Source organism: Seriola lalandi, unplaced genomic scaffold, assembly GCF_002814215.2.
Source record: "Seriola lalandi dorsalis isolate HSWRI2012SDOR001 ecotype SW California unplaced genomic scaffold, Sedor1 jcf7180002054443, whole genome shotgun sequence".
NCBI lineage: Eukaryota > Metazoa > Chordata > Actinopteri > Carangiformes > Carangidae > Seriola > Seriola lalandi.
In genome coordinates, this window is record NW_019524996.1 from 24069 (window position 1) to 50461 (window position 26393).

Sequence of the window (26393 nt, forward strand, 5' to 3'; positions counted from 1 at the left end):
TACCGTACATTTTCTGACCCTCAGACATACTTTTACTAAAGTAATATTTTTAATACAGGACTTGAAATGGAGCAATTTCACAGTGTGGTATATGTATTTTTATTCAAGTACAAAATCTGAGTACTTCCGCCACTGGACTACTAAATTGCTTAACATTAAAGGCTTTTATTTTTAAAGTTGAAGCCGGAAGTCAGTTTTATTTCGGTGTTTGGTTGTGGCTGCTCCGTTGGCCTCCTCGTTGTCAAGCGGATTTCTAACGTTAATTTAACCGACAGCTGCAACAACAATCAATTTAACGAGGATTTTGTTTTACCTACGATATAAAGATGGATGTAGCTGAAGACCAGGCTTTGTGTTAACGTATTTTATTTGGACTGACTTGGTGATGTTGCCTCCTTCAGAGAAACTGCCTGGTTCAGGCTGACTTTTCGGTATGACAGGGTAAGAGGAAACTGTTTTTGGGTGAAATTAAAATCTAACATCACTGTCTTAACTACATTGTACCTGAGTATTTCGTCTCAAAAGCTTTTCCGTCATCTCAAAGTAGTAGAGTATCAGGACTAGCTAGGAAATGCTAAAAATAAAAAGTAACATTCAACGTTTAAGAGTGTTTAGTTTGCTAACAAACTGATATTGACGCTAGCTGTATTTATATTGTCGTTTATTTTGTCCATTAACGTTAGCTAGACTTTTGTTTAAAATGTAGCTTTTCTAACGGTGTATATAGTGTAAATAAAGACATATCTTATCTCAATTATCACACCTGACGCATTTAGCTGTGGTGTTATTCGACAGTTAAGAGTCTGGTTCCTACAGGGTGGATGTTTCCTGCAGTGTTTAGTTGGAAATTTATCTGCAACAATTTTGATGATTGATCGATCGTTTTGAGGAAGATATCCCCAAATCGAATTCTCTGACTCCAGTTGGAACACATCCCTGTTTTCTTACTTTACTGTTTTAGCAAAGTGAATATATTTGACTTTTGAACTATTGGCTGGACAAAATAAGACATTTTAGGGTGTTACAGTGAGCTCTAGGATCTTGTCTTGGGAATTTTGTGATATTTGCTTCCATTTCACATACCAAGCAATTAATCGACTAATCAAGAAATAATTTGTAGATTCATCAATAGTGAAAATAATTGTTAGTTTAATTCTTTAATTAGAATAGATTAATGCCCAATATCTGACACATATTTTCCTCTCCAACAGAATGAAGACAGATCTGCAAGTATTGATAGCTATTTTAAAAGTATGTATTTTGCAATCAGTTTATCTCATCAACTGGATCCTTGACAGATTGGATTTGCCAGTTTGAAATCTGTTAACCTGTTGAACCACTGACCATATTGGGGCTTCAGTTTTGTTTTCTGTTATCTAAATCCACAGGTCAGCATCTTATTACCTTGCTATCAAGATTTCCAATACAGATTTTCAAATGAAAATGGAGGATATGCCCCTGTCAGGCCCAGACAACACCAAGCTGGAGGTGAGGCATTGTGTGAAATTTGACATTTTTCTGTCTTCAAAACTGCAGAGTTTTAAAATCTAGGATGAGGTATGTATTGGTATTAAATGATGTATTTCATGTTGTAGGCCTTGGTCCATGACATCTACTCTGAGCTGGTGGAAGATGCCTGTTTGGGCCTGTGTTTTGAAGTACATCGTGCTGTGAAACAGGGCTATTTCTTCTTGGATGAAACGGACCAAGAGAGCATGAAGGAGTTTGGTTGGTGCCATGTCTTTAAGTATGTTTTGGTCTGTTTGGCTGCTCATTGGTCTTTGGCGTGTTTGCTTACAGAATATTTTATTACTGTTAAGAAATTGTGGATCAACCAGGAGTGGACATATTTGGCCAGGTATACAATCAGTGGAAGAACAAAGAGTGTGAGTGTCCAAACTGCAAAAGATTGATAGCAGCTTCTCGCTTTGCCCCACACCTGGAGAAATGTCTCGGTATGGGACGCAACAGCAGTCGTATCGCCAACCGCAGGTAAGTCAATGAAGGACTGATGTATTTATTTGTGTTGTATTTATCCAAAACATCTGAACATCTAATGAGATTATTTTTCTGCTTTTAAACAGGCTTGCCAGCAATAACAACATGAGCAAATCAGAGAGTGATCAGGAAGACAATGATGACCTTAATGATAATGACTGGTCGTATGGGGCAGAAAAAAAAGGTGAGTACCAGAAAATACTTACTGTGCAAGAAAATTATTAGGAGAACTCCGGGTTACTTTCACATAATAACCAAATGTTTTGGTTTTGTTTTTTTTTTTACAGCCAAGAAGAGAAAGTCAGATAAGGTATGTTTGCAGCCTTTTGCACTTAGTACATTAATATATGTTTTGATGTGTATAATGAGGTTAATTTCATCTGGATTTTTTTTTTTTTCATGCAGAATCAAAATTCCCCGAGAAGATCCAAATCTCTTAAACACAAAAATGGTGAGTCTATCAGGTATTTAGTTTTGTAGTCTAGCAAAGAGGTTTGGTCCCCACTGTTTTCTGAATATGGAGTAAATGGCTGCAGCATTTCTGCCTTAGACTTGCTATTGGATGTTTTGCTCACTAGTCTGTTCAACAGACTTGAAGACTGATTATTGTGTTGCATCACAATGTTCTGTGTGTGCAGTTTCCTCAGTTACAGGAAGTAGAATATGGACACCTGCTAGTATCTAATGCCAATGTAGTGTAAACAGCAATATTACAGTGACAGAAGTTATACAAGCAAAAGGTTCTCCTTTTAGACTTACTGATCCAGAACCAAAATATCGATGCTATACAATGCTGGGGGAATTAAAACTGTTTATTTGTAGGCTGGGATTTGTAATAAGCCTGCCCACAGATTATTATTCTTTTGATATATGACATGGTCTAAGGCAAGAGTAATATTCCTAAAATCTAGTACCAGATGTATTGACCCACAGTCCCATTTTGTTAACATTTTAATGGTGTATGCATTATGGGTAAAGCGGAATAACTGTTATATTTTTTTCAGGTGAGCTTGGGAGCAGCATCAGTTCAGAGCCCTACAAGGTGACAAGTTTCTCGCTGTTCCTGTTGCCTTTAAGACCAAAATGTTCTTCCATTTTGTATTGTAAACACATTGCACAGTATTGATAATGGCACTTGTATGTCTTTCAGTATAACTACAATACTGGCATCAGTTATGAAACATTAGGCCCTGATGAAGTCAGATCCCTTTTAACAACAGTAAGCAACCCTTATTGATCCATTTAAGTTGAAAGATTTTCTATTTCATTCATTTCTTCTGTTCTGTTTTTGATTTTGCAGATGTTGATCATTAACACAGTGTTTGTTTCCACAGCAATGTGGGGTGATCTCTGAGCACACCAAGAAGATGTGTACCAGGTAATTACTGTAAATCTGCTGGCACATAGATGAACTAGTAATAAAACTTTTCCACTCTGGGAAAACGGTTAACTTCTCATGTGTAGCGAATATCTGGGATAATGCAGTACAGATTCAGGTACTGTACCACCTCGGCTTGTGTTGGTGTTGCCATGTTAGTTATCCAAATTCTGAGGTCAGTGTCTTTACGTCCCTCAGTTTGGCCCTTCTGTGAAGCTTTGTCATGAAAACTTGTCCAGTACTAAACCACTTAGACATGCTGTTTGAAACTGAAGGTCACGGTTGCATGTGAACTCTGGAAACATGATCAGTTTCATCTGTGTATTTCTGAAAATGATCATGTATGTTGGGACTAACTCAGGGGTACACAAGTGGCAACTCATTAGACCAGTAATTGACTTGCTTTCCCTGAAAAATGAAAATTCAATTCTGCAAAGATCTCAGAATCAACAATATTTACACACAGATAATTTTAATTAGATCATGGAGGACCTTGTCAGTGACCAATTTCTAACATTTCATTACCCTTAACACCTCGTTGCTGCTCTGCCCCATGTGATTGGTCACTGACTGTGTCCACAGCAGTCCGTCCCGCCTCCCTCCCTCCCTGTGGCTGTCGATAGAGGCAGGGTGAATCATGAAGCTGTGTGGCGGACAGTCAGGGATATATAATGCCACCTTGTGTTCCACCAGGTCTCAGCGATGTCCCCAGCACACGGATGAACAGAGGAGGGCCGTCAGGGTGTTCCTCCTGGGGCCGTCCGCGTGAGTGTGCCCTGTCCCCCCCCTCACCCTCCACCCCACCCCACCCGCAAGTGTACCTAACAAAAGTCATGTTTGAATGCGTGTTTTGGCCCTCATGGTGCAGTTGCTTGCTGATACAGTTCACTGTTTCTGATCAGTTGGGTTGGCCAGAGACAGCAACACAACAATGCTGGTGGTCAGTGTTGTGAATACTCACTTTGACAAAGGTTGTGAATATTCCTTAACAGAGGTGTACACTTCAGCTGAAGGGGCACCTAGTATTCTGTGACCTTTTATCATAAATTAAAGATCATAGATCACCACTGAAGTTTTTCCTGGCCCAGAATGGGTTTCTGTGGTATGTGTACAATTCAGGCAGATAATTTATGCCACTCATACATGCAACTTTCACCCACAGACTCCATATAATATGTCAAGCCTTAAAAAATTTTAATAAACAATTATGCATATGTTTTTATTTTCCTATGGTTGATATTTTAGTTTGAAATGCTAAAAATGAATTAACATGACTCTCTGGGTTATCACAAAAAATAAACTACATACATGTATTAACACTGACAAACTCTTATTGACAGACCTCTCACAAACATGAATGTTTTGCTGTACAGCTGTAACATTTAGCTGCTGGCAGGCTGAAAAGGTGATCAAAGGTGATATAATATCGAACATGTTTATCAGTCATCCTCAATTGTTTTTTTTTTGGTTTTTTTTGTTTGTTTTTTTTCTGCCAGAAAGTCTGCATTTTTATTATTCCAAAATGGCATCCTTATGCCATTTTGGAATAATAACCCCACATACCCCACATACCTTCAGCCCATCTGTGTTTGATAACAGTAAAGTCATAGTTTCACAGTAGAGAGAAGTAGGGCTTGTTTTCATAATCAGTTAATGTGCTGATTTCATTCTCATTTCACTGGCGAACTGTTTTGTATCACAGAGAGGTTTTGAAATTGATTGACTAATTGTTTCAGCTAGAGAGAAAAGTTATAGTTAATTATTTCCAAAATCATCACAAGTAGTAAGTAAATACTACATAAACTGTGTAGAATACAAATGTGATTAGAAGTGAGTGGGTCTAGGTGACACCTGATAACTGATGCGTAACCTATGTGGATTAATGACGCTGTCTAACAATTACAAATACACTGTGGTCACTTTGTGATGTAAAGATGATAGAAATTTTACAGCCCCTATATTTAATAAAGCCATGGTATTGTAAACATGTATAGTTACTGTGGTTAAATTGTGAGCTGGATATCTTCAGCAGTCCTCACCAGTCTTAACATTGTGTGGCTTTGTCTGCGTTTCCTGGGGTAGGCCGTCGCTGCCAGATGCAGACACTGTGGCGGAGAACAACAGCTTTGACATTCCAGATGGACAGACCCTGATGAGCCGCCTGCAGTGGGAAGACTCCCCTGATATCTCACCCACTGACTCTGCCTCATCTAAAGCCAGTAAGGAAATAATATTGTATACGAAAGTCATTTATTGATAGAGCTTATAGACAATGGATAGATTACTTTTTATCCCTCTCACAGGCACCAACCATTCAGATTCAAGAAAGCCGAAGAAAAAGAAGAGGACGTCTCTCGGTTTGAATAGTGGCGGAGGAGGAGGAAGTCTGACTGGAGGCAGCAGCAGCAGTTCTCAGAGTAATATCAGCTTGTCGACCAAAAAAAAGAGGCCCAAACTCTCAGCACCTTCTATTTCAAGTATCTATGATGACTTAAACTAGCAACAACCTGTTTGCCTCCTCTGGATCGAGTCCTTCCTTTCATACCTACATTCACAGGTATGAGCAGGTTGGGATTAAACTTGATTTTAGTGGTTTTTAAATCATTCTGCCTTAACAAGTAAGGCGTCTCCATTTTATTGAACACAGTGTCTGAAAAGGTTTGGTCATTCACAGAGTCCAGTCAGAGCATCCTTAGGTACCTATTAGGGAAATTCAGTCTTAAAACAGTCTTCTGACTTTTGCAGTAATTTGGACAGTTTGGTCAACACAGACAGTTGCTGTTGCCCTAAGGTGTATATCAGGGTGACAGTGCATTCATGTGACATTTTTTGTAGTTGGTCTGTTGAACTTGCACCAGTAACATACTGTGGGTCATCTGAAATGTTGTTTCAATGTAATACATTTTACATGATTGGAAGGCTTCCAAGAAGTTATTTCAATTGACACTGTTGCACTATATGGCCAAAAGAATGCTGAACATTTTATGTGATTCTTCAACACGTATTTCCTAAACCACCGTCTTTGAAGTTTGCTATAACAGCCTCCTCGCTTCTGAGAAAACTATCCATCAGATTTTAGAACCTGGCTGTAGAGAGATGATCCCATTTAGCCACAAAAGCATTAGTGAGATCCAACACTGATGTTTGGTGATAAGGCCTGGCTCACAGTCTGTGTTCCACTTCATCCTGAAAGTGTTGGATTAGGCTGAGGTCAGGGATCTGTGCACACCAAACTAAATTGAAAACCATCTCTTATTGGACCTGGCTTAGTGCTCAAGGCTTTCGTCATTTTGAAACAGGGAAAAATTCTTTCCCAAACTGTCTCAAGTCAGAAGCACATTATTGTCCAAAATATCACTTTGTTGTAAATTTAGATTACCTTTGATTGTAAGTAACGGACATGGCTCCAATCATGAAAACAGCCCCCGACTATGTATACAAAGGAGTGTGGACTGAGGTGTCCACATAGTTTTGACCATATAGATGAAGCAGCTCCAGAATTTGTATTAAATGACATGATCACTACAATCTGTCTCTGTTGATCAGCTAAAGTAGAGAATTGTCTTTCAAATTCACAATTAAAACTGAGCTGTACAATATAATAGGAATAACCTCGATTTCATTTTATGCTGGAAAAGCTAAATTACTTTTCTCTTGAAGAGACACTGTGAATGGCCTTTTTCACAGCAACAATTTTGACTAGATTTAGGAGGAAAACCTCTGGTGTAATTTATAATGTTAATATTAATAAGAGCCTTCAGCCTTCCTAAATTCAGGGTTCTGTCAGTGTGTATGTTTGCTCACTGATGTGTGTACTGATACACTTAAATGGAACACAGCCTTAGTCAACAGAATTAATTACTCCTGTGCTCGTCCTGCTGTGACTAGTCAAAATACCTGCTCTTAAAAAGGCCGATTGGCAGTCTTGATTTGTCCACCTACTTCTGATTTCCTAAAGTCAGTAAAAAAAAAAAAAAAAAAGGCTTTTTTGGCTCCAGACCTTTTCCTCAAAGGCATGAAAAAGTTGAAATCTTAAATGTGGCTTTCTGAAACCTTCAGGTACTTTGTCATTGTTTGCGGCCTTGTGACCTGTCCCTCCTTTTTTTTGACTCTGTGTTCACTTCAACTTGGTTGTGAGGAAGCGTGGACTTTTAACTGCTTTAAATTTGACACTTGACACACGTATACTGGAGTACTCATCAGTGGCTTTTTAATTCTAGCATTGTATTGCACAGTTTGTGTGTGTGTATGTGTGTGTGCGCGCGCCTCTGTATGCTGACTTAAATTCAGCGTGAACGTCACTTTTTCGTGTACTGTGTGTGTATGTGTGTGGTTAAAGGGTGTGCATGTGTGTAATCATTTATATTTTCACAAAACTATGCATCCTAGAATGTGACATTTTTGTGAAAGTATGTGCCATTTTAAATATTTAACTTTTTTCTGTTTACATCAACAATATATTTAAGTCTTTATTTGTCACTGCCTATTAAGTGATGTGTATATTATTTGTGTGTAAATGCAGATTTTGATATTTGATTAGCCAATAGGCTTTTAGGGCACATGTACAGTACATGTATGTATGACATGAGATGGAAATTGAATCATGAATCCACCATAACTCTTTTCTTTCTTCAGTACAAAACTGGCTTGTGTATTTTCACTCAGTTTCTACATATAAGTAGATCAGTGCTGCAGCTCTGCTTATCATTCATGATCATGGGTGGTAAGTCTGCATCTTGTAAGCCTATAACCAACAATGTCCGGTGTAAAAGTTGTAAGATGTATTACACGCTTTAGAGGTGAGATGCAGTATTTCTTCTTAGAGCTTTTTTTTTTTTTTTTTTATAAATTGGCTTGACAAACCCAAAGACTTTCCTGTTGCAGTTTTTGTTGTAGACTCAGAAGTGAATTGTAAAACTTAGGAACTGTACAAAAATAATTTGGGGAAGACAAGAAGGGGGAGTTGTTTTGTTTTTGGGATTAAATATTTGAAAGAATTAAATTTTCCCACTCCAAAATTTTTATTTTTTTTTTTTCATTTACTCTTGAGAGACAAGACAAACAACAGCGCAAATAGTGACATCAAAAACAAGGCTGGGTCATACAAGTGTGTTTGGCTGTATACAGCGAACAATAGTCATGTCTCAATAGTACGATCAGTTTGTCAGTTTTGAAGAACAGAATAGACATAGGTCCAAGTGGATAGGGTAACAAAAAATTCCAGGGCATTAGAAGATTATTCCTTTAGACTGCAGATGCAGTTTTTTTTGTTGATGTTGTCCATCAATGCTGAAATCTCTAAACCTGTTCTTCTTTAAGCATATCATGCTACAGCAAATTTAAAATACGTGTTTGATTATTAATATCCCCCCATCTGAGCCCACATCACATTTCCTTTCTATGAAAAAAAAAACCCAATCATTTTTGTACACTCCCTCAGGTCAAGCACATTCAGTTGTACATTTCAGAAATGATTTAATTTCCTCTATGGCTAACTACTTTTTCATGTTTGTCAGGGTCTGCAGTAAATTTGATTGTGCCCTTTTGAGTCTTTTGCAGTAGTCTTGTGATGTGCACTAAAGATAAAAGAAGTTATTGAGATACTTAGATATGATCTGATTCTCCAGCCACCTTTTGTGAATGAAGCTAACAGCTGATGTTCTCTTGTGGCTCTTTGTGTATCTGTGCGAGTGCAATGACAGAGAATGCAATGTTGTAGGTTTTCAATATATTTTCATGCACAAGCACAAATGAGTGCATGTGTGAATGACTGTCGTATCTCAACATAATGTGATGCATAGGTTATTTTTCTTCACTGCCATGCATACTGATGTTTGTATATAAATAAACACAAAGCGTACTCAGAGACTGAGTTCTTTAGACCATGAACAGATAGTGAAACAGGTTTGGTTTGAAATGCTTTAATTTGAGACATCACTGAAGCCAGAGCAGTCCAGCATAATCAGGAGGGTTTGATATCCCCCTCCAAATCTTTAAGTGCCAGATGCAGGTTCATCTGATTCATTCGATCATTTTATTTACAGAAAATACACAATATATTTACAATATCTTCTCAAAAAGTCTCTGTCACGTCTAACTGATTATTTAAATTAGCCCGTTTCTACATAGCAACATTGTTGAGCAACAAAAATATCTGAACTTTTCAGCCTAGCACCGAGGCAGCTGTATAGTTTATATTTGCTTATAAAGAACTTGAATCATTCATATAACACAAAATAATGGTACTAAGAGTCAAACTGGCACACACAGCACAACAGTGAGTGGTTCCAAAAGATTTTAGATTCTTGCATCTATCAGTTAAGTTTTTTAAAACACAAACTGGACTAACAACAAGAAAAACAGACAAGATAAAGCCAGACTGTTAAAACATGGTGTGAACCACTAAGTCAGGTTTGAAGAGAAGCTAAATTATGGTTCAGTTTAAGCAGAATTTCACTCACTGCAGATTATTATTTACCCATATATACTGTACAATCACTCTTTTTTTTTTTTATCTTGGTAGATGCACAAACAGGCTCACCTAACCATCCACACACTCACTCACTCACACTCCTATCAGCTGTGGTATCTGCACCGAGGACCTTTTTTTTGATTAGTCCGTCTCTCTGGACACTCACCCACCAGCTATAGTTATTTTTATTGTACCTCAAAACATTCAGCTGTAAGCGTGTGCCATCTCTGCCTTTTCAGCGGCTGTGCATCCCAAATATCAGAAAGCTGAAGAAAACAGTGACTCCCACGAGGGAGATGGTCGCAGGAGCTGTAAAGAACTGCCTGTAGTTGATGCGGAAGTACCACACCACAGCCAGTATCACCACGAACACAGGCACCACCAGGCTGCTGGTGCTGATGGCCACACCTGCAGCTCTGAATCCCCCAGAGACCCCAGACCCAACTCCTGCTCCAGGCTGTGCCCCTTCCTCTGCACTGGCCTCATGCAGAACCTGGGAGATGTGGCAGTGGATCACGCTGTTGTGTGTGATGTTTAACGATAACAGAGTCTTCTTGGGATCCTGCAGCAACTGGCCTTGGTAGATCAGTTTTATCTGATGCTCCCGACCTGAGAAGTATTTACTGGAGAGGAAAAGAGGTGAGAGACAAGAGCCATTAAAAGACATGTTTAAGATTAATGCTTGAAGTTTATATGTGGATGTTTACCAACCTTTTCAGTACTCCCACTGTATCCTCTGGTTCTACAACAGCCACCTCCTCCGTGTCATTTAAAAACTTAAGTCGGACAGAAATGGAAGTGGTAGAAGAAGTTGTGATGGATGTGGAAATGGTATTGGTCAAAGCTGGCATAGACTTTATAACATTTTTATCTTCCTCTTCTAGTGACGACTCCTCATCCTCCTCCTCGTCAACTTCTTCATCCTCCTCATCAGAAGTATGTAGACCTCCAGTCTGCGGTTGTTTGCTCTGAATGTCCAGGAGCAGATCTGTCCTAACACCCTCTGCTCCCTCCCCCTCTCCTCTCTCAGTCCCTTGCTCGCCATCATCTGGCTTGTTCTCCTGTGAAGGTGCAGGAGTCTGCTGTTCAGGGGTGTCAGTGCTGGGAGACCCTCCACCGTAGCTGTCGTGACCTCCCAGTCCGATCAGAGAGGCATGAGCACCCACAGTGAGGATGGTGCCCAGTATGTGGTCTCCCCGATCAGCCACATGAGTGGAGAGCCAAGCCAAGATGAGGGCCAGGACCAGGAGCAACACGCCACCTGCTGCTGTTACCTCCTCCTCCATCCCATCCAACATGGTCAGTGCACACACTGCCATCTCTGTCCTCCACACCTGATAAAGACAAACACATGAGAAAAACATGGGCTTTACAATCTGTAAAGCAGCGTCCCAACATTGAGCAAGATTAAACACAATGTTAAAGGCTCTCCAAGCCTCTCCTAACCCTAACCCTACCACAAACAACATGGCAAGGCTGGGCGATACATAACAATACATGTACTGTAACTCAAACTAAATGTATCAGCTGTTAGGGAAGTTGCAATCTGATTCACACCATGGTATTTGCCCCTTTATCTCTGGTTGTGTTAGGTCATTGTGGACAATGTTGTTTATTAGTGAGCAACAGGACTATTTTATGGTAAGTCCAGATTCAAAGGATTTTTGCGCATGTGTGACAAAATACCTTGTTTCATCACGTTTTCAAATTCACTGGATTTACCAAGAAGGCATTCCCTGTGACTGATGATTAATTTCATTATTGATTAATCTGAGTCAATTAATCTATTAATTGTTAGAAAATAGTAAAGTGGCCAAGTGTAATTACCCAAAGCAGCGACCTAAAATTGCCAGTTCTGTCCATCCAGCACTCCAAAACCCAAAGATATTTAGTTTACCATCAAAAAGATGAAGATTATCGAACTAGTCTGATTAATTTAGCTGTTAACTGATTAACTCTAAATAATATAGATAATCATAACAATATAACCTGTACATATTTATCCTTAAGTCCCACCCACGGCGTGTATAATGACAGTAGAAAAAAAAAGATGATGTAAACTTTGATTCCTTTTTCTTTTGTTTTTGGAAGGAAAAGGGTTACGGGAAAAGCTGTAACTTTGCAACAGGTAAAAATTTTTATATTTTGATGGAGCAAACTGAGATAATGAGGACAAAGCTACTTTACTCAAAAACATGAATTACACAAACCTCGGTTTTCTTCACGTTTGCCTGTCTCCTCACATAAAAACATAGTATAAAGACAGTAGTTCACAGCCAGATGTTCTTATTACAATCAGGATTGCTGGCAGACGGTTATCTTTTATGAGGCATTACCGAGTACAAAGTCGTTTAAGGTGAAAACTACTTTGCATAAAGATCCGCAGCAGCTATACGGGCTAGTCAACAGCTGTTACTTGTAGCTGTGATGCTAGGTTCAACCATCCAGCTACTCAAACCTGTGTCAGCTGTGTTTTCTCCCGTCCTGTTCGTCGTTATACTCGACAGTCAACCTTTTAGGAAACGTGTGCTGTTATGAAAGCTCGTCTGTTGCGCTGCTAACTTTTTATGTTGTAGTTTACCCGTTGTTCCAACCGAACAGTTAGCCAGCTAAGCTAGCTTGTAAGCTAGCCCACCCTGCTAACTGAAAAACGACCTTCGGCTGTTTACGACTCTCGCTCCTCGGTTTGATTCGTCGCAGCGGTTTTAACAAACCGAGCATGATGATTTGTGTGGACGTTTTGCAGCATAGAAACCATATGATCTTACCTGCCTGCTGGAAAATCAGAGCATGTTTGAAAACGAGGCTGAATGCTAGTCAGAAGTTGCTACTCAAATACCACATAATAAACACTGAGGAGAATGCGTGACGTCATCTCCCGGGGAGGGAGCGCTTGTTTTGGTAACGGGTTGCCTCTGTTGCTCCTGCTCATACAGTAACAACTGTAAACAACCCACAGAAAGGTAATAGCAGTTTTGTGTGTTAGACTAGACCAATGGAAATATGTTTTTTATCGACACGCTATTTACAAGGTTATAGCCAATCCATTATCTTTAGCAGCCCTCGAGTTGTATTCATGGAGTAAATAGAGTAGCAATATCAAAATGTAAGAACACTATTACAAATAAACCCTGTATTAAAGCTAAGTTAAAGTGCACAAGTATTATCAGCAAAAATGTATTTATCAGCATCATATAATATCAGTAATATTAAATGGAAAAACTCAAAGTACCTCAATCTCACACATATGTACAATGTTTGAGTAAATATGTTAGGGTTAATTTTTTCCTTGTATAGACAATAACAAAAGCATATCATAAGCTTTATATTATTAGCACTGTGAATTATTAGTGCAAAAATTAATGTTAAATAAAAAGTACCAAACCAAACCTGAATATATGGAAGATGAATAATAATCAACCAGGTTGTAAACGTCAGTTTATTTGTATTTTCTTCCAGAAAGTCCACAAGGAAATATTGTAATTTTTGAAGTTATACATTGTCCAAACAACAAGTAACATCAATAAGACTAAAGTTATAATAAAGTTGGCAAAAACAAGTGTTAGTTTAAAAAATAAAATAACAGAATCAGGTTTTTATTAGTCAATTTCAGACAATGTTTATGAAACAGCACCATCCTGTTGGATCATGTATACAACATGAAGTCACTGGAGCGTCCCGTCGTTACACAACAGCAGATAATCCCTCACAGAGCTGGGAATGTCCAGTTTACTGACTGCTGAGTAACACTGGGCTCCGAGGTGCAGGCGTATGGCACATCGACACAGATGCTGCAGAGAGCGAGGCTGCACGCTCCGCTCACGCACCAACTTAAAGAAAGGCCGATGCTCCTGAGGCAGAGAGGGACAAACACAAAAACTAGAACCCTGGATGATAAAGAAGAAGAGAAGAAGCAGAGAGCTCACCTCATATATCGCAGCGGATAGAGAGTCCATCCATTCACAGGGAGGGACAGATGTATATGAGTTCAGCATCACCTCCAGAGTGGCTGGAGAGAGGACACACTGCTTCAGCATCTGTAGAGAGGACAGAGAACAGCAAGAATTTCACTGAATTTGAAAACACTGTTGACTCAAACTACATTAAAAGAAGGAGAGGATTTCAGGGGGTAATCCTTGTCTGTCTAACTTGATTGATAGGACATATTAACAGTATTACATTTATATATATATATATATATATATATATATATATATATATAAATGTATAAATCCAAATCTTTTTATTATTGCATTAAAATATTGGCCAAATTACTCTTGAGTTTGAATTATTTACTTGATATTTAGTGGAATAGCTTTCTTATACTGTAATATATTATGTTGTCCTAGTTTTCATCAATATACTTATTAACAGGTGTTATCATTTTTGTATAATATTTTTTCAAACATATTCCCAGTGAGACTGGTTAATTGTATCAGTTAGAAGTTTGGCTTTGTTATAAACATGTTGTTGTTCCAGGTTGTGAAAGTGATTGCGGACAAAGTTGCACAAGCAAAATGTTGTATGAACTCAGAGCAGCCAGTGTGCGAGAATTCATCCTTTTCTTTCACAGTTTTGCACCTGTCAACCATCTCCGCATTAGATAACACTTGACTTTACATGTGTCGGTCACCACATTCTCTCAGTGTGTTTTTTTATTTTCATTTTTACTGAACCTTTGGTGAAACAGGCTTGGCTCCGTGGTTCAGAAGTGATCGTGCTATTGTTTCAGGTTGCTGGTCCGGATAATCTTCCACCACCTTAAAGAACAAGCAAATAAGTGTTCATACCTCTGCTGGAGCTATAAATGTATCTCTTTACTTTTACTTTATGACTATATTTAAAAGATTGTAAACTTCTACATCTGCTACCTGCAACAGACAGTCCATTGGTGTGTATCCTGCACAGTTTACGACATCGGCTTTTGCTCCGTGCTGCAAGAGGACGTTGACAATCCTGGAGCAGCAGTTTGCACAGGCGTTGTGCAAAGGGGTGTGCTGCTTTCTGCCTGCAGTTCTGGGGTCAGCTCCTGCATCTAGCAGCATTTGAATCGCATGGAGGTAGCGGCTGGACTCAGACGGCCTCTCAGCTCCGGAGCATGCAGCGTTCAGAGGGGTCTCCCCCTCTTGATTTGTGGCCAACACATCTGCCCTATGGCTCAGAAACAGCTCCACATGCTCCTCCAGGCCTCGCCGAGCCGCCACGTGCAGAGGTGTGAGCCTCGACTCCCTCATCCTCACGTTGACCTCTGCACCTCCCTCTAACAGCAACTCAGCACACCTGAAACGAAGTGCACAAAATTCTGATCACACTATGGACAAGCATCAATATCTTCATTGCAAAAGTGGGCCGCTCTTGTGTCTGCTGCTTTTGGTAATTTCTTGAAAGAGGTGATTCTCAAAGCCTTTAGGAAAAGTTGAATTTTCTTACATTCTTGACAGGCAATTGAAGTGACCATTACAGATGAGTATTTTTTCAGTTTAAGAAAAAATTAAGTTGATACTGGACTTCATTGAACCCTGAGAGCAACTTGGACCTAACAGAGAACAGAATATTGATATTAATGTTCAGTAAAAATAGTCAGCTGCTAGTGATTTCAGTTCCTCTACCACTCACTGGAACGACTGCGCAGAGGTGCAGAAGTGAAGAGGAGCGCTGCCATCTGCAGCCAGCAGTTCAGGATCTGCTCCATGAGAAAGCAGCAGCCTGACACAGGCAGCGTGGCCGCCTATGCAGGCATCATGGAGGGCGGTCTTGCCTCCGGGGTCAGCGTTCACCTCAGCTCCACGAAACAGCAGCTCCTCCACACATCCTATGTGTCCTCTGCTGGCAGCCAGACGTAATGCTGAGGTTTGTTTTACCTTGGAGCTCAGCGTCCACATGCCTGACAGAGAAACAGAAGGGATGTCAAGTAATTAAAATCATTTATGTAAGATAATAACAAAGAAATGTTGAAAGTCTTACCCATCTCTGGAGCCCACACCATCTCCTCATGCACTGTCTCCATCAGAGCGTTGACCATTGCTGGGTCCTTCAGCACCGCATACACTCCTTTCATGTCTCCAAACATGAAGGTATTGTGGATGGCCGTGTCTCTGCAGCGGGCCTGGGGTGGGGGTGCCCGGACCTCCTGGAGTCGCTGCTGCCTGGGAGGAGGCCTGGGGGCTCGGGGCAGAGGGGCCCTGGTGAGGGCTCTCCTCTGAGCCAATGCTCGTCGAGCATCCTGCCACTCCTGATACTCCTGCTCCAGTCTCAGAGAGCGCAGTGAGGTAGACGAGAATGGAAATGTGTCCTTTGACATGGCGCCTTAGTGTCAGTACAAGAGAAATGTCTTTTTTTCCCTTTAGTTTCTTATAGGAACACTGGTTAGAAATTAAACCATTTTATGCAATTTTCCCTTTTGGTCTGAGCTGGAACTCCATACATTAAAGTCGATGAAGCAACAAGTCTTGCTTCCAACACTCTGGACCGTAGTGTTTACAGAAATGGCAGCCTACAGTTACTCACCCTTCACTGGGACTGCAGTGAATCACAGGGGTCCACACAGCGGTCAAGTAAAAGCTCTCATAACTGCAATCAGTTGTGTTTCCCTTGTAAGTTAACATGAAGACGTCCACATGAAATGCCCTTTCTCTGTGAGTGCAGTCACAAGATTGTTGCTCAAATACAACTTCAGCACTAGTTATTAATAGATCAGAATGCAAGCTGACACTTGACTTATCCAGTCTGGCCACCAGATGACAGCATTGATCCAGCATTTATAGCCCCTAAAACAGTCAAGTAAACCAAAGAATAAAGAAATGTCAAAATACAAAATCCTGATCCAGTCACAACTTTTAAAATGTGTTGTAGAGTATTACATTGTTTCTTAGGCATATGTGATACTGTAAATGTGAAAAAGGTGATACAGGGCAACTATATCTGACAAAACTTCACCCATTAACAGCTTCCATACGATTTAAAAAGGCAAAATGAGGAAATGCTATTGTGAAAACATCCCCGATTTATGCAAAGCCAACAATTATGCAAAAACTTTGAGTGAAACAGTGGACAATTAGCGAGGAAGACAGTTTGATTTGATAGATGGATGGAGGGAATTCATCCATCTATCCATCCATTTTCTTCTGCTGGAGGAAATTGATATATGAAAACAATATTGGCTAATGTATATTTGGAAAATTATTCACCCCTTTCATTACTTACAGATTATTTTAAGATATATGTTATTCAGGATGTAAAAAAAAGATTTAGAGTTTTAATTTAAAATAAATAGTTTACAAAAAACAAGTTCTTGCCTAACCTAAAAGATAAGATGGCATGGGAATCCTAAAAGCTAAAAAGCCACGGGCAAAGCAGTCTTACCACAGGATCCGTTAGCAGCTGATCTAGATGTTTGCCCAGTTGTTATGGAATTGTAAGCGTTCAAACTTCTTCCTGTTGACTCAAGTTTGTTGACTTGGACGCGGCGACGGACGTGCTGAGGAGTGAACCCTCTGGCCTCTCGCTCTGCTTTAACAATCTTTGTATAAACATTTCTTACGTCATTACGTCATGTTTGAACGTGGAGGCGCGTTAACGATCTGCAGCCGAGAAAAAAAAACTTTTAATTTAGCTCGTTGGCTAGTAGCGTTTGTTTGTCAAAGTAAAGGTATATTAAAAAAGACAAGAAAATTATATTTATATGCGGTTACTGAATGGCACTCGGTGTCTTGCGAAGCAAACCGATCAGACACGGCTTTCATCGTGATATCCCATGACTGCGATGGTAAGTGAGCAAACCCAGAAAACTAAAACCAGCTTGAGCTAACTAGGCTAACATATCATATGCTAATAAGACGTTAGGTTTTAGCGTATGACAGTTTGTTTTGCTTTATTAGACCATTTTCTGCTAAATAGTACTGCATCTGACGTGTGTTGTCACCTTTGTTACAGACCTGTAAGTTAAGTGGCCTGTTCAGCATTGGCGAGGACTTTGATGATGAGGTGATAATCAGCAGACTCGAACACACCTGATTTCAGCTGTTACTTAACTGTCAGTGCGGACTGCTCACAGTCTGTAACGTAATTGTCTTCCTTCTGTCCAATATGTCTCACACTGTGCGTGTGTTTCCCAGGACCTGCTCGGGACAGATTGGCCTGTCCGCTCGGCGTCTGGACCAGCCGATGTGGCAGCTGCTGTGTCATCCTGCACGCTGCGTGCCTCCTCTGTTGCTCACAGAGATCCGGTGAAAAATCGCCTTCAGCAAACTGCAGAGAGATCAGCTGCCCTGTGTAATGGCACAGCATCAAGAAGCAGCACGCACACTGCTGCTGGACAAACTGTTGCTCTGGGTTTAAGACAGCTGTCCTCCTCCTCTTCTTCCTCGTCCTCCACCCCTCAGCCTCACCCCCCCTGTCCTCCCACACTGAAAAATACTCAGCCTAACTTTGCACCACCACAGAGTCATGCTAACACTGGGGGGTTGCTCAAGCCCTGTGTGGCTCCGGATGATTTTGATGATTGGGATGTTGACCTGGCAGACCTGGATGAGTGTGATGGCCAGATGGAGCAGCCACTTCCTGCTCCACCTGCGCCCACAGTTGAGCCTCCACCTTCATCCAAAATGCTTCGACCCCCGACCTGTGGAGGGATTCAAACACTACCTGAACGGACTCTGGCTGCACACCAACCGTATGGCTCATCTAGTCATAGCTTACCTCCTAGGACCCTCTCCACTGCTCATGTGCGATCTCCAGCTCCCCGCACTACTTTCATATCAGCCTCCCCACACACTCCTAGTGTTTTCACTGGTCTCACTGCAACTTCTCCTGCTCCCAGCCCAATTTCCAAGACACTCATCAGGCCACAGAGACAGTGGGCAACTCCAGGACCCTCCCCTCGGGCCGGTGGCCTCTTTGAGACAGTCTCCCCAGCACCTTCCTCCTCCTCTGTGAGCTCCCCCACTCTGAGCCCTCATCCTCTTCACACACCGGTCCTCACTAACCGCCTGGTCCAGCTGGTATCTGCCTCCAATAAGCCTCCTAAGAAGAGGCCTCGCTCTGAGCCTCACCGGCGCAGGCCCAGGCGGTTCCCCGGCCCCGCTGGACTCCTGCCGCAGCAGGTTAGTGACACCTAGCGCTGGTGCTCTCCCTCTGCCACGCAGCTGAAATTCCTTCCGTCTGTTTGTATCTACCTGGTTGCTGTGTGTCAGCTGTTGCTCTGTAGATATGCCACCTAAGTACAAATGAAACAACTGTCAAAGAAATCTATTGTTTATTTGTTTGTTTTTCCACCATTGTGCTGTAAGTTAATTCGATTGTTCTCTCTCAGCCACAGGGTCAGAGCCTGGACGACATAGTGGTATCTGTTCCTCATACTCCTGCTCATGGTGCTGTGGCCCGGTTGCCAAGCCAGGTAATAAAACCAGCAACAGGGACAAGTACCTGCACAAAATGCATGAAAACTTGTTATATTTTGATGTGGCATGAGCATCAATCAAAGCTCTGCTGTAATCTAGAACTCCCAACTAACCACAATCTATTGATTATTTTCTTTGTCTGGTTTATGAAATGTCAGAGGATAGTGGAAAAATTTCCCAAAGCCCCAGTTGACATATTTCAGTGTCTTTGTTTTGTCTGATCAACAGCTCCAAACCCAAATGTTCAATTTGATATCACAGAAAACTAAAAAAAGCAGCAAATATCCAGACTGAGAAGCCAGTGAATCATTGGCATTTTTACTTTAAAATGACTTAAAGGATTAATTGGTTTTTAAAATCATGCAGATTAATTTTCTGTTGATCAACTTATCTATTAATTAAATGTTTATCTCATTGCAGAAGTGAGAGAACACAATACTTAACCCACACTAAAACTCAACACTGAACTACACTCAGTGTTGCCTTTAGCTCCTCCTGGGAAATTCAATCGAAACTTCTTTTTTTCTTGTTCTCTGAAACAAAAGAAACATTTATTTTTATGTTTTTATCTATCTATAGAAGAGTGGCAGTGGCACAATGGCCCACTCCTTTGCCTGTCACCCAGAGCACACTGGGACAGGCTTCATCTATCTGCAGTGCTGAATAGGATAAGGGAGCATAAAATAAAACAGGGTGGATTTGCATTCACAGGACTGATGTTTTTGTCAAAATATTGTGACAAGAGAAACAGTAAATGACCGCTTGTATGGTAATTATCATTTAGTTCTTACAACACACTTTGATATTTCTGACATGACCTGAAGGCAGGATTAGGTTTAGATCTTCCAAGCATTTCAGGATGCATTTTTGTCTCTTTACCAGCCTGTTGTACCTTCAGAACCAGGCATTGAAGTGGTCCAGCCTGCAGTGCAACAGGAATGGCTTATAAAATGCCTGGTGTGCACACCATAAGACTGAAAACCAGCATCACATCAGCATAGTTTTTTTTTGTGAGTGATTGAACTGTTTTGATTTGATTTTAAAGGCTTCCAGCTCACAAACTGAGGAAGAGGAGTTCAGTGGCGGTGCCTGGGCGGCGATGAAGGCAGAGATGGGACTGGATGAGAGGAACCCGTCATGCTTCCTGCACTCATACAGTGTCGTCATGGTGCTTCGAAAGGTGATCTCCCATTGCCATCACGCACCTTTTTTGTTGTTCGGTAACAAGAATAAACTACTGAAAAAAGTCTTACTCAAACTGTTTTACTCAAGCGCTGTAACACGTGTGCTGATATTTAGGTCAAGCAGTTTATTTTATCCTCCATCATAACAGACTGTGTGTAGCTGCTGGAGGTCTGTTGGCATAATCAGGACAAATGACGGCGCCCTACTGGAGGTGTTTTGTAATTATAAACAGTGCGATCACTCATCAATCACTCTAATTGAAACTCTGCTGTTATTCTGCTCTTTCTGTGTGTGTCGGCCTCTCTGGAATAACTTATCAGTGTTCTTGAGTGGCAGTCGCTGTGAGAGACTTACACATGTTGGTTTAATGTCGTGCTTGCTTGTCACCGGCTCCATTTACATGCACACAGTCACTGGCAGGACTCTGGCTAAGCTCATTCAGGTTAAGCTGTTTACATGAACCGCAGCTTCCAAGAATCCCTGTTTGCATGAATAAACAAATTAACACACAGCCCTCCCTGCTTCTGTTGGCTGAACAATAACATGTTAAACCTAATGCAGCGTAGAAACACTGTGATCCCATCATTAAATACTGCTCAGTGCTGTTTATTTGTGATATCGGTACATCGCCACAGCCCTGTGTGAGTGTGACATTTAAACTGATGGTGAAAACCAGAAGTGAGGGGAGTAAGATTTTCAATTGGTTGATGTATTGGATGTGAATTTTTGATAGAGATTGGTAGTTGTTTTGTTTTTATTGAATTAGGTTTCATAAATAAAATTCAAGCACCACCACAGCTTCATTTTTGGAGCCGTCACCAAATGTTTCCAAAACAAAGAACTTTCAAATCCTACAAATAGTGGACTTAAATAATTATTCAAACACGTGTAGAACTGCAATGTAAAAAAACAGGGTTACGAAAATGTTAAAACTTCTACACACGTGTCATCGAGCCAAACAGCTTTGTTATTACTGGCCGAGTGTACAGATATGTGACTGGAGAGCAGAACGTTTATTTGCTGATCAGACGAACTGTGTCAGAGGTTTGAAGCTGTAGCTAACAATTATTCAATCATCAGTTTTGATGATTATTTTCTCATATTAAACAATCAATCAAATGGTGGTTTTGTCTGGAAAATGTCTGAGGTTATTTAAAAAGAATCACATTATAATGTCCCAGAGCCCAAGGCTAAAGGATTGAAATAGCTTGTTTTACCTGACCAACAGTTCCAATTTCAATATATTCAGTTTACTATCATATGTCAAGCTAGAACCAAACATTTTCTTAAATTTTTGCTTTACAAATGAAAAGTTGCCAATCAATTTTCAATAATTACAGATTAACAAAGGAAGCTAATGTGTGTGTTTGTTCTCTCATAAATGTAGGCTGCACTGAAACAGCTGGCAAAAAACAAAGTGCCCAACATGGCTGTGCTTCTGAAGAGCATCATCCACACTCATGCTGATGCCAAGGCTGTGTTTAAAGACCCAACAGGTACTGGACATGCACACACACAAAAGAATTACACAGGCTCATTGTTGAAATGTGTATAAATGTGCAATAAGAGAAAGAAACTGAAAGATCTTGGAGCTGGTAAAAACACCCAGGCTCCAAATAAACTGCACTGCTGTAGGGAAAATAAAAAAAAAAAAATAAATGTGTTAAGCAATGGTGAATACAAGACAGAGAGAGACAGGTGGTGGTGGAGAAGCTGTGAGCTGTTTGCTTCACATTTGACATTTTGCTCACCGAGAGCTCGCCTGATTGAGCTCTGCATGGTGCGAGAGCAGAGTTCAGCCACTGTGACATGCTTGATTATACACACACACACACACGCAGATATATATGTTCATATAGTACACATTCAGTCCAGTTCACATCTGTCCTGCCACTTCAGCACCAAGCCCCTTTCTTTCCTCGGACTCCTTTCCTCTGCCGCTCTGTCTCGAGGCTTAACCCTTTTTGTCCGATCCACCTCTAAGCTTAGCCAGTTGCCATGGTCCCCAGAAAACAGCCAAATGAAGGTGTTCTGATTATCAGCACTCAGGAGTGGATATTGTACTCAACACCAGACTTCCTTCTTGTGATTCAGTTACAGTTGATTGGCATTAGTGGGTGAGTATTAAGTGCTTCTGACACCATGAGGGACCTTTCTGTCAGTAATTCGCCTCCCACCTGCTGGAAATTCTGCAGGTTTTTCTCCAGCAGGCAGTTATCTCTGGAGCTGCTGTCAGCCTATGGTGACTGTATACTAGTGCTGGAAAGGTTAGCGGGTTTAATTTTGATATTCGATTAATCATGTACATTATTTATCAATAGAGACTTCACAGAGCTAAACATTTTCTGGGTTCAGCTTCTCCAACAAGAGGATTTGCTGCTTTTCTCTGGTTCATATAAATTGAACATTTTTGGTAGTTTGATAATGGCACTCTGGTCAAAATTATAATGAGCATTTTCTGACTTTTAATTGACTGAATGATTAATCAGAAAAGCAGAATCCGATAATGATTTGTATTGTAATGTAAACAAACTGACTTGATACGGAGCAGGATACACACTGAGTGAGACATTTTACAGTGTATAAATCATTTTGTCAGTGGTCTCAGGTGGACAAGCTATGCAATAGTGAGACAGTTTCTAAATGACCTTAAACCAAGTTTGGCTTTTCTGTTTTGCAGTTTTCTTGTCACTTAGTGGCAAACGTTTACACTGATACGATATACTGTATCTGCAATAAATAAATACTGACTGAGTTATCTGTGTAGCTCTAATCTAAACACATCGTTGACATCATCTTTTCGACTCAATAGGGTGAACGTGTTATTTACACATTCATCAGTTATGGAGCAACATTAGCATTCATTTGGAGTCATGTCTCTGGTTACCTGATCAATCTAAGTCCAATATTCCCTCTTCTCTGCTGTTTGGTGCTGGGTATGTGCTGTACACTGGGTTTATCAGAGCGTTTTTGATGCAAGCAGCTGCCTCCTGTGAGGGCAAATGACACTGAGAATGGTGAGAGTGAAGTGAAACAGTGAAGTAGTGGGCTATAAAACAAAATGAGCCTAAAGACTCTAAAACACTCCGAGGGGAGCAGCAGAGTTAGGGGATATTTATCTTTGGGTTTGTCACTGAGCACTTCTCACAGTGCATTGTGTCGTGTTTTTCATTGTTAAAACAAAAACATTGATTAGCTATTTGTCATTGTTCTGTTATCCTTAATATCTTTGACTGAAGGGGAGATTCAGGGGACTGTACATCGGCAGCTCCTGGAGGACAGAGTGGAGGAGCTGAAGGTTGGAACCGTACTGCTGCTCAAACAAGTAAAACTCACTCACACCACCATCACTTAAAACTTTAATTTCACTCATGTTGGAAACTGCAGTTAAGTGTTTTAACCTCATCTAAATGTATAATGGTTACAGGGTTTATTCAGATTACGCTGTTTGTCTCCGCTTGCTCTTTGGGCAGGTTGGTGTGTTTTCTCCCTCCCATCGTAACCATTACCTGAACGTGACACCCAACAACCTGCTGAGGATCTACGCCCCTGATGGAGTCAGTCTGTCCTCCACTCAGCTCCCCCCGCTGGTCCTGGTGAGCCCCACTATTGTCAGCTGAAAACAAGAATAGCAAAGTTGCATTCCAACAAATATTAAATCCGTCATCCAGAAACGCTCTGTCAACCTGTCAGCTGTCCCCTCAAAACGTTTTTTTTGTTTTGTTTTGTTTTTTTTCTATCCAGGAGCGGATGTTGCCATCATCCTCTCAGTCTCCCACGGTCCTCCGGGAGCCGGTATCTCGGATGCATCTGGTGTTTGACGAGGAGGATGACGAGGGAGAAAAGGGTGAAAAATGCACAGAGGGAGACGGAGAACCTCGAGCTCCAACTGGCACTGGAGTGAGCTCCAGCAGAGGCCCCCAAGAGCCTGCTGGGTATCCAGCAGCACAGGACACAGGCTGGGATGCAGGTGGGGCCCCTCAGATTGACTGTAATAATACTTCTGTTGAGAGGGAAAGACATTAATTCTTGTCACATCCTGAGTTTCCCAAGTGTCAGGCGCTGTTTTTTCTGAATAAAACAGAAGCAATGGTAAACTGTTGAGACATTTGACTCTCTGGCCCGAAATCCAATGTAGCGAAACATTCCATTGTACACTGGGATACACCATGATATACTATGAAAAACAAAACCAGTTCATATAAATTTATAGTGATATATAACAAAGATAGACGGCAGATCCACATATTTGAGAAGCTGAACCCAGCAAATGTTTGGCATAAAAAAAATGACTGAAACAATTAATTGATTATTAATATAGTTCCAGAATATTTTTATGTTGATCAGTTGACCGAATAATCTTTTCCAGACCCTCACTGCTCATAAAACACTCAACTTAATTTTTGCTCCTGTTACTCTGCTGTCTGGATGACATCTCCTAACAGTGATTCTGTTGCATTTCATGGTGATTTACAAAGCGGATTAATTACAGAAGTGGCTGAGCATTGTTCAGTTAGACACACTGTGCAGTACCTTATTTTAATACACAAAACGATATTAAACTCTCAACAGACCACGTAACTGCAACATCCCCAGTTCATTTCCAGCCACTCACCTCTCTTCCCTCAGTTTCTAGCTACCTCTGTAATGTCTTCAGTAAATGTTTAGCATCACATATTTTCATTTAGATGTCATTAATCACTCTTACTTTGTAACACTAATTCTGACAGGTTGTTTTTCTAGCATGGCAGTTGAATAGGAGTGAGTTGTTTCATGCTCTCACCTGTCTCCATTCTATGTCTGTTGTGCAGATGATGACTTGGATGAACTCCTGGGAGAGTTACCTGAGGACACCTACAGCCTTTGATGTAACTTTACATCAGGAAACATACAGACTGTCTCCACTGACTTGAGTTATTTCTTGGCTGACTAACAGCCAACAGTTCATCCTGGGAAGATGTTTTCCTAGTACGTCAACTGTGTTCAATACCTGTTTCATAAATACCACAGTGTATAGTCTTGAGTTAATTTGTTGTTGCTGTCTCATCGCTGTGCATCATTGATGATTGATGTGTTATAAGGAGCAGTCACTCAAAGCCAACACATGCTCATTATTTAATGACAAAGCTGCAGAAATCATCCCTGTTTCATTTCAGCTCCACAATTTATATTCTCATAAAGATAATTCTGGTAATTAGTCTGAGATTGGGTGTGTATCGTCCATTGTTGCCCTTGCTTCACTGACCTTGAAATTGAAGACTAATCTACACAGCATTGATTTGCAAATTATGCTAAATGAAAAGTGAGGTGAGGCTTCTTTGTCTGTTTCATTTTCCTGTTAGTTTTTGTCCTTGCCCTCTCCTCTCATTGGTGTCTGTTTATCTGAGTGTCAGAGTGGAGTGGATAAACTGTGACCCAGCTTGTTACTGTGCATTAAGAGGTGTAATAGCGGTTTTTGGGCAGGGATTGCAGGGAGGCAGTCTTAGAGTCCCATGTGGTTTGCTTGACCAAAAAGTATTTACCCAGCCCTGCTTGAATCAGGGTAAAGTTGTACCGTGACTAACAGGCTCTTATGTAGGCTTTCCCAATAGGATCTGAGCCCCAGATCCAGACTCTTCCACTACCCCAGCCTCACAAACACTGTAACAGATTCAGGTTAATCCTCAGCCTTTTTGTCATTTTGTGTATGATGCAGCTGTGCAAATTTCCTGGTTTATGTTCAGAAGAAAGAGAATGGGGATGATGAAATACAGTGCATTTGCAGTCATCCCGAATAATTCTTGCTTTCTCCTCTTTGCTGTGTGCCTGAAGTAAGTACAGTTTACAGTACAGTCTGTAAGTATTTGCACAGTGATGCATTTTATACAGTTTTGGCTCAAAATTTCAACACAATTGATCTTAAATTAGATAATGGCTATGAGGATAAGGTGGTGACTTTCAGCTTAGGCGACTTTTGCATCCA

At 40.8% G+C, this 26393-nt stretch overlaps 4 protein-coding genes across 9 annotated transcripts; 2 read left to right on the forward strand and 2 right to left on the reverse strand.

Moving 5' to 3' along the window:
* The first annotated feature begins 195 nt into the window (after window positions 1–195).
* Window positions 196–9242, forward strand: atxn7l3a (ataxin 7 like 3a). 3 transcript variants are annotated; one of them, XM_023410955.2, is made up of 14 exons: window positions 196–441; window positions 1212–1251; window positions 1389–1488; window positions 1596–1728; window positions 1821–1992; window positions 2085–2182; window positions 2286–2308; window positions 2404–2449; window positions 3003–3040; window positions 3149–3217; window positions 3333–3376; window positions 4070–4141; window positions 5459–5595; window positions 5680–9242. In XM_023410955.2, exons 3-14 carry the CDS (start codon window positions 1438–1440, stop codon window positions 5874–5876), a joined length of 1080 nt encoding a protein of 359 aa, XP_023266723.1. In that variant the 5' UTR covers window positions 196–441; window positions 1212–1251; window positions 1389–1437; the 3' UTR covers window positions 5877–9242. The 3 variants fall into 3 exon arrangements, with proteins under 3 accessions (XP_023266723.1, XP_023266722.1, XP_087031420.1); XM_023410954.2 differs by lacking the exon at window positions 1212–1251; XM_087175294.1 differs by lacking the exons at window positions 1212–1251; window positions 4070–4141.
* Window positions 9243–9281: 39 nt separating this feature from the next.
* tmub2 (transmembrane and ubiquitin-like domain containing 2) lies at window positions 9282–12740 on the reverse strand. The gene is made up of 3 exons (XM_023410956.2): window positions 12617–12740; window positions 10560–11182; window positions 9282–10471 (listed from the first exon to the last, which is right to left on the reverse strand). The coding sequence occupies exons 2-3, from the start codon at window positions 11165–11167 to the stop codon at window positions 10084–10086; spliced, it is 996 nt and encodes a 331-aa protein (XP_023266724.1). The 5' UTR covers window positions 11168–11182; window positions 12617–12740; the 3' UTR covers window positions 9282–10083.
* A 529-nt stretch (window positions 12741–13269) lies between these two features.
* asb16 (ankyrin repeat and SOCS box containing 16) lies at window positions 13270–17321 on the reverse strand. 4 transcript variants are annotated; one of them, XM_087175292.1, is made up of 7 exons: window positions 17211–17321; window positions 16356–16615; window positions 15813–16154; window positions 15465–15732; window positions 14720–15128; window positions 14525–14608; window positions 13270–13885 (listed from the first exon to the last, which is right to left on the reverse strand). In XM_087175292.1, the coding sequence occupies exons 3-7, from the start codon at window positions 16147–16149 to the stop codon at window positions 13514–13516; spliced, it is 1470 nt and encodes a 489-aa protein (XP_087031418.1). In that variant the 5' UTR covers window positions 16150–16154; window positions 16356–16615; window positions 17211–17321; the 3' UTR covers window positions 13270–13513. The 4 variants fall into 4 exon arrangements, with proteins under 4 accessions (XP_087031418.1, XP_023266765.1, XP_087031417.1 ...); XM_023410997.2 differs by having other exon boundaries at window positions 13270–13699; window positions 13775–13885; window positions 15813–16615; XM_023410999.2 differs by having other exon boundaries at window positions 13442–13727; window positions 13775–13885; window positions 15813–16615.
* Window positions 17322–17372: 51 nt separating this feature from the next.
* hrob (homologous recombination factor with OB-fold) lies at window positions 17373–26198 on the forward strand. The gene is made up of 10 exons (XM_023410994.2): window positions 17373–17613; window positions 17781–17831; window positions 17963–18949; window positions 19159–19242; window positions 20292–20426; window positions 21819–21927; window positions 23671–23756; window positions 23905–24027; window positions 24176–24401; window positions 25243–26198. The coding sequence occupies exons 1-10, from the start codon at window positions 17602–17604 to the stop codon at window positions 25296–25298; spliced, it is 1869 nt and encodes a 622-aa protein (XP_023266762.1). The 5' UTR covers window positions 17373–17601; the 3' UTR covers window positions 25299–26198.
* The last annotated feature ends 195 nt before the right edge of the window (window positions 26199–26393 follow it).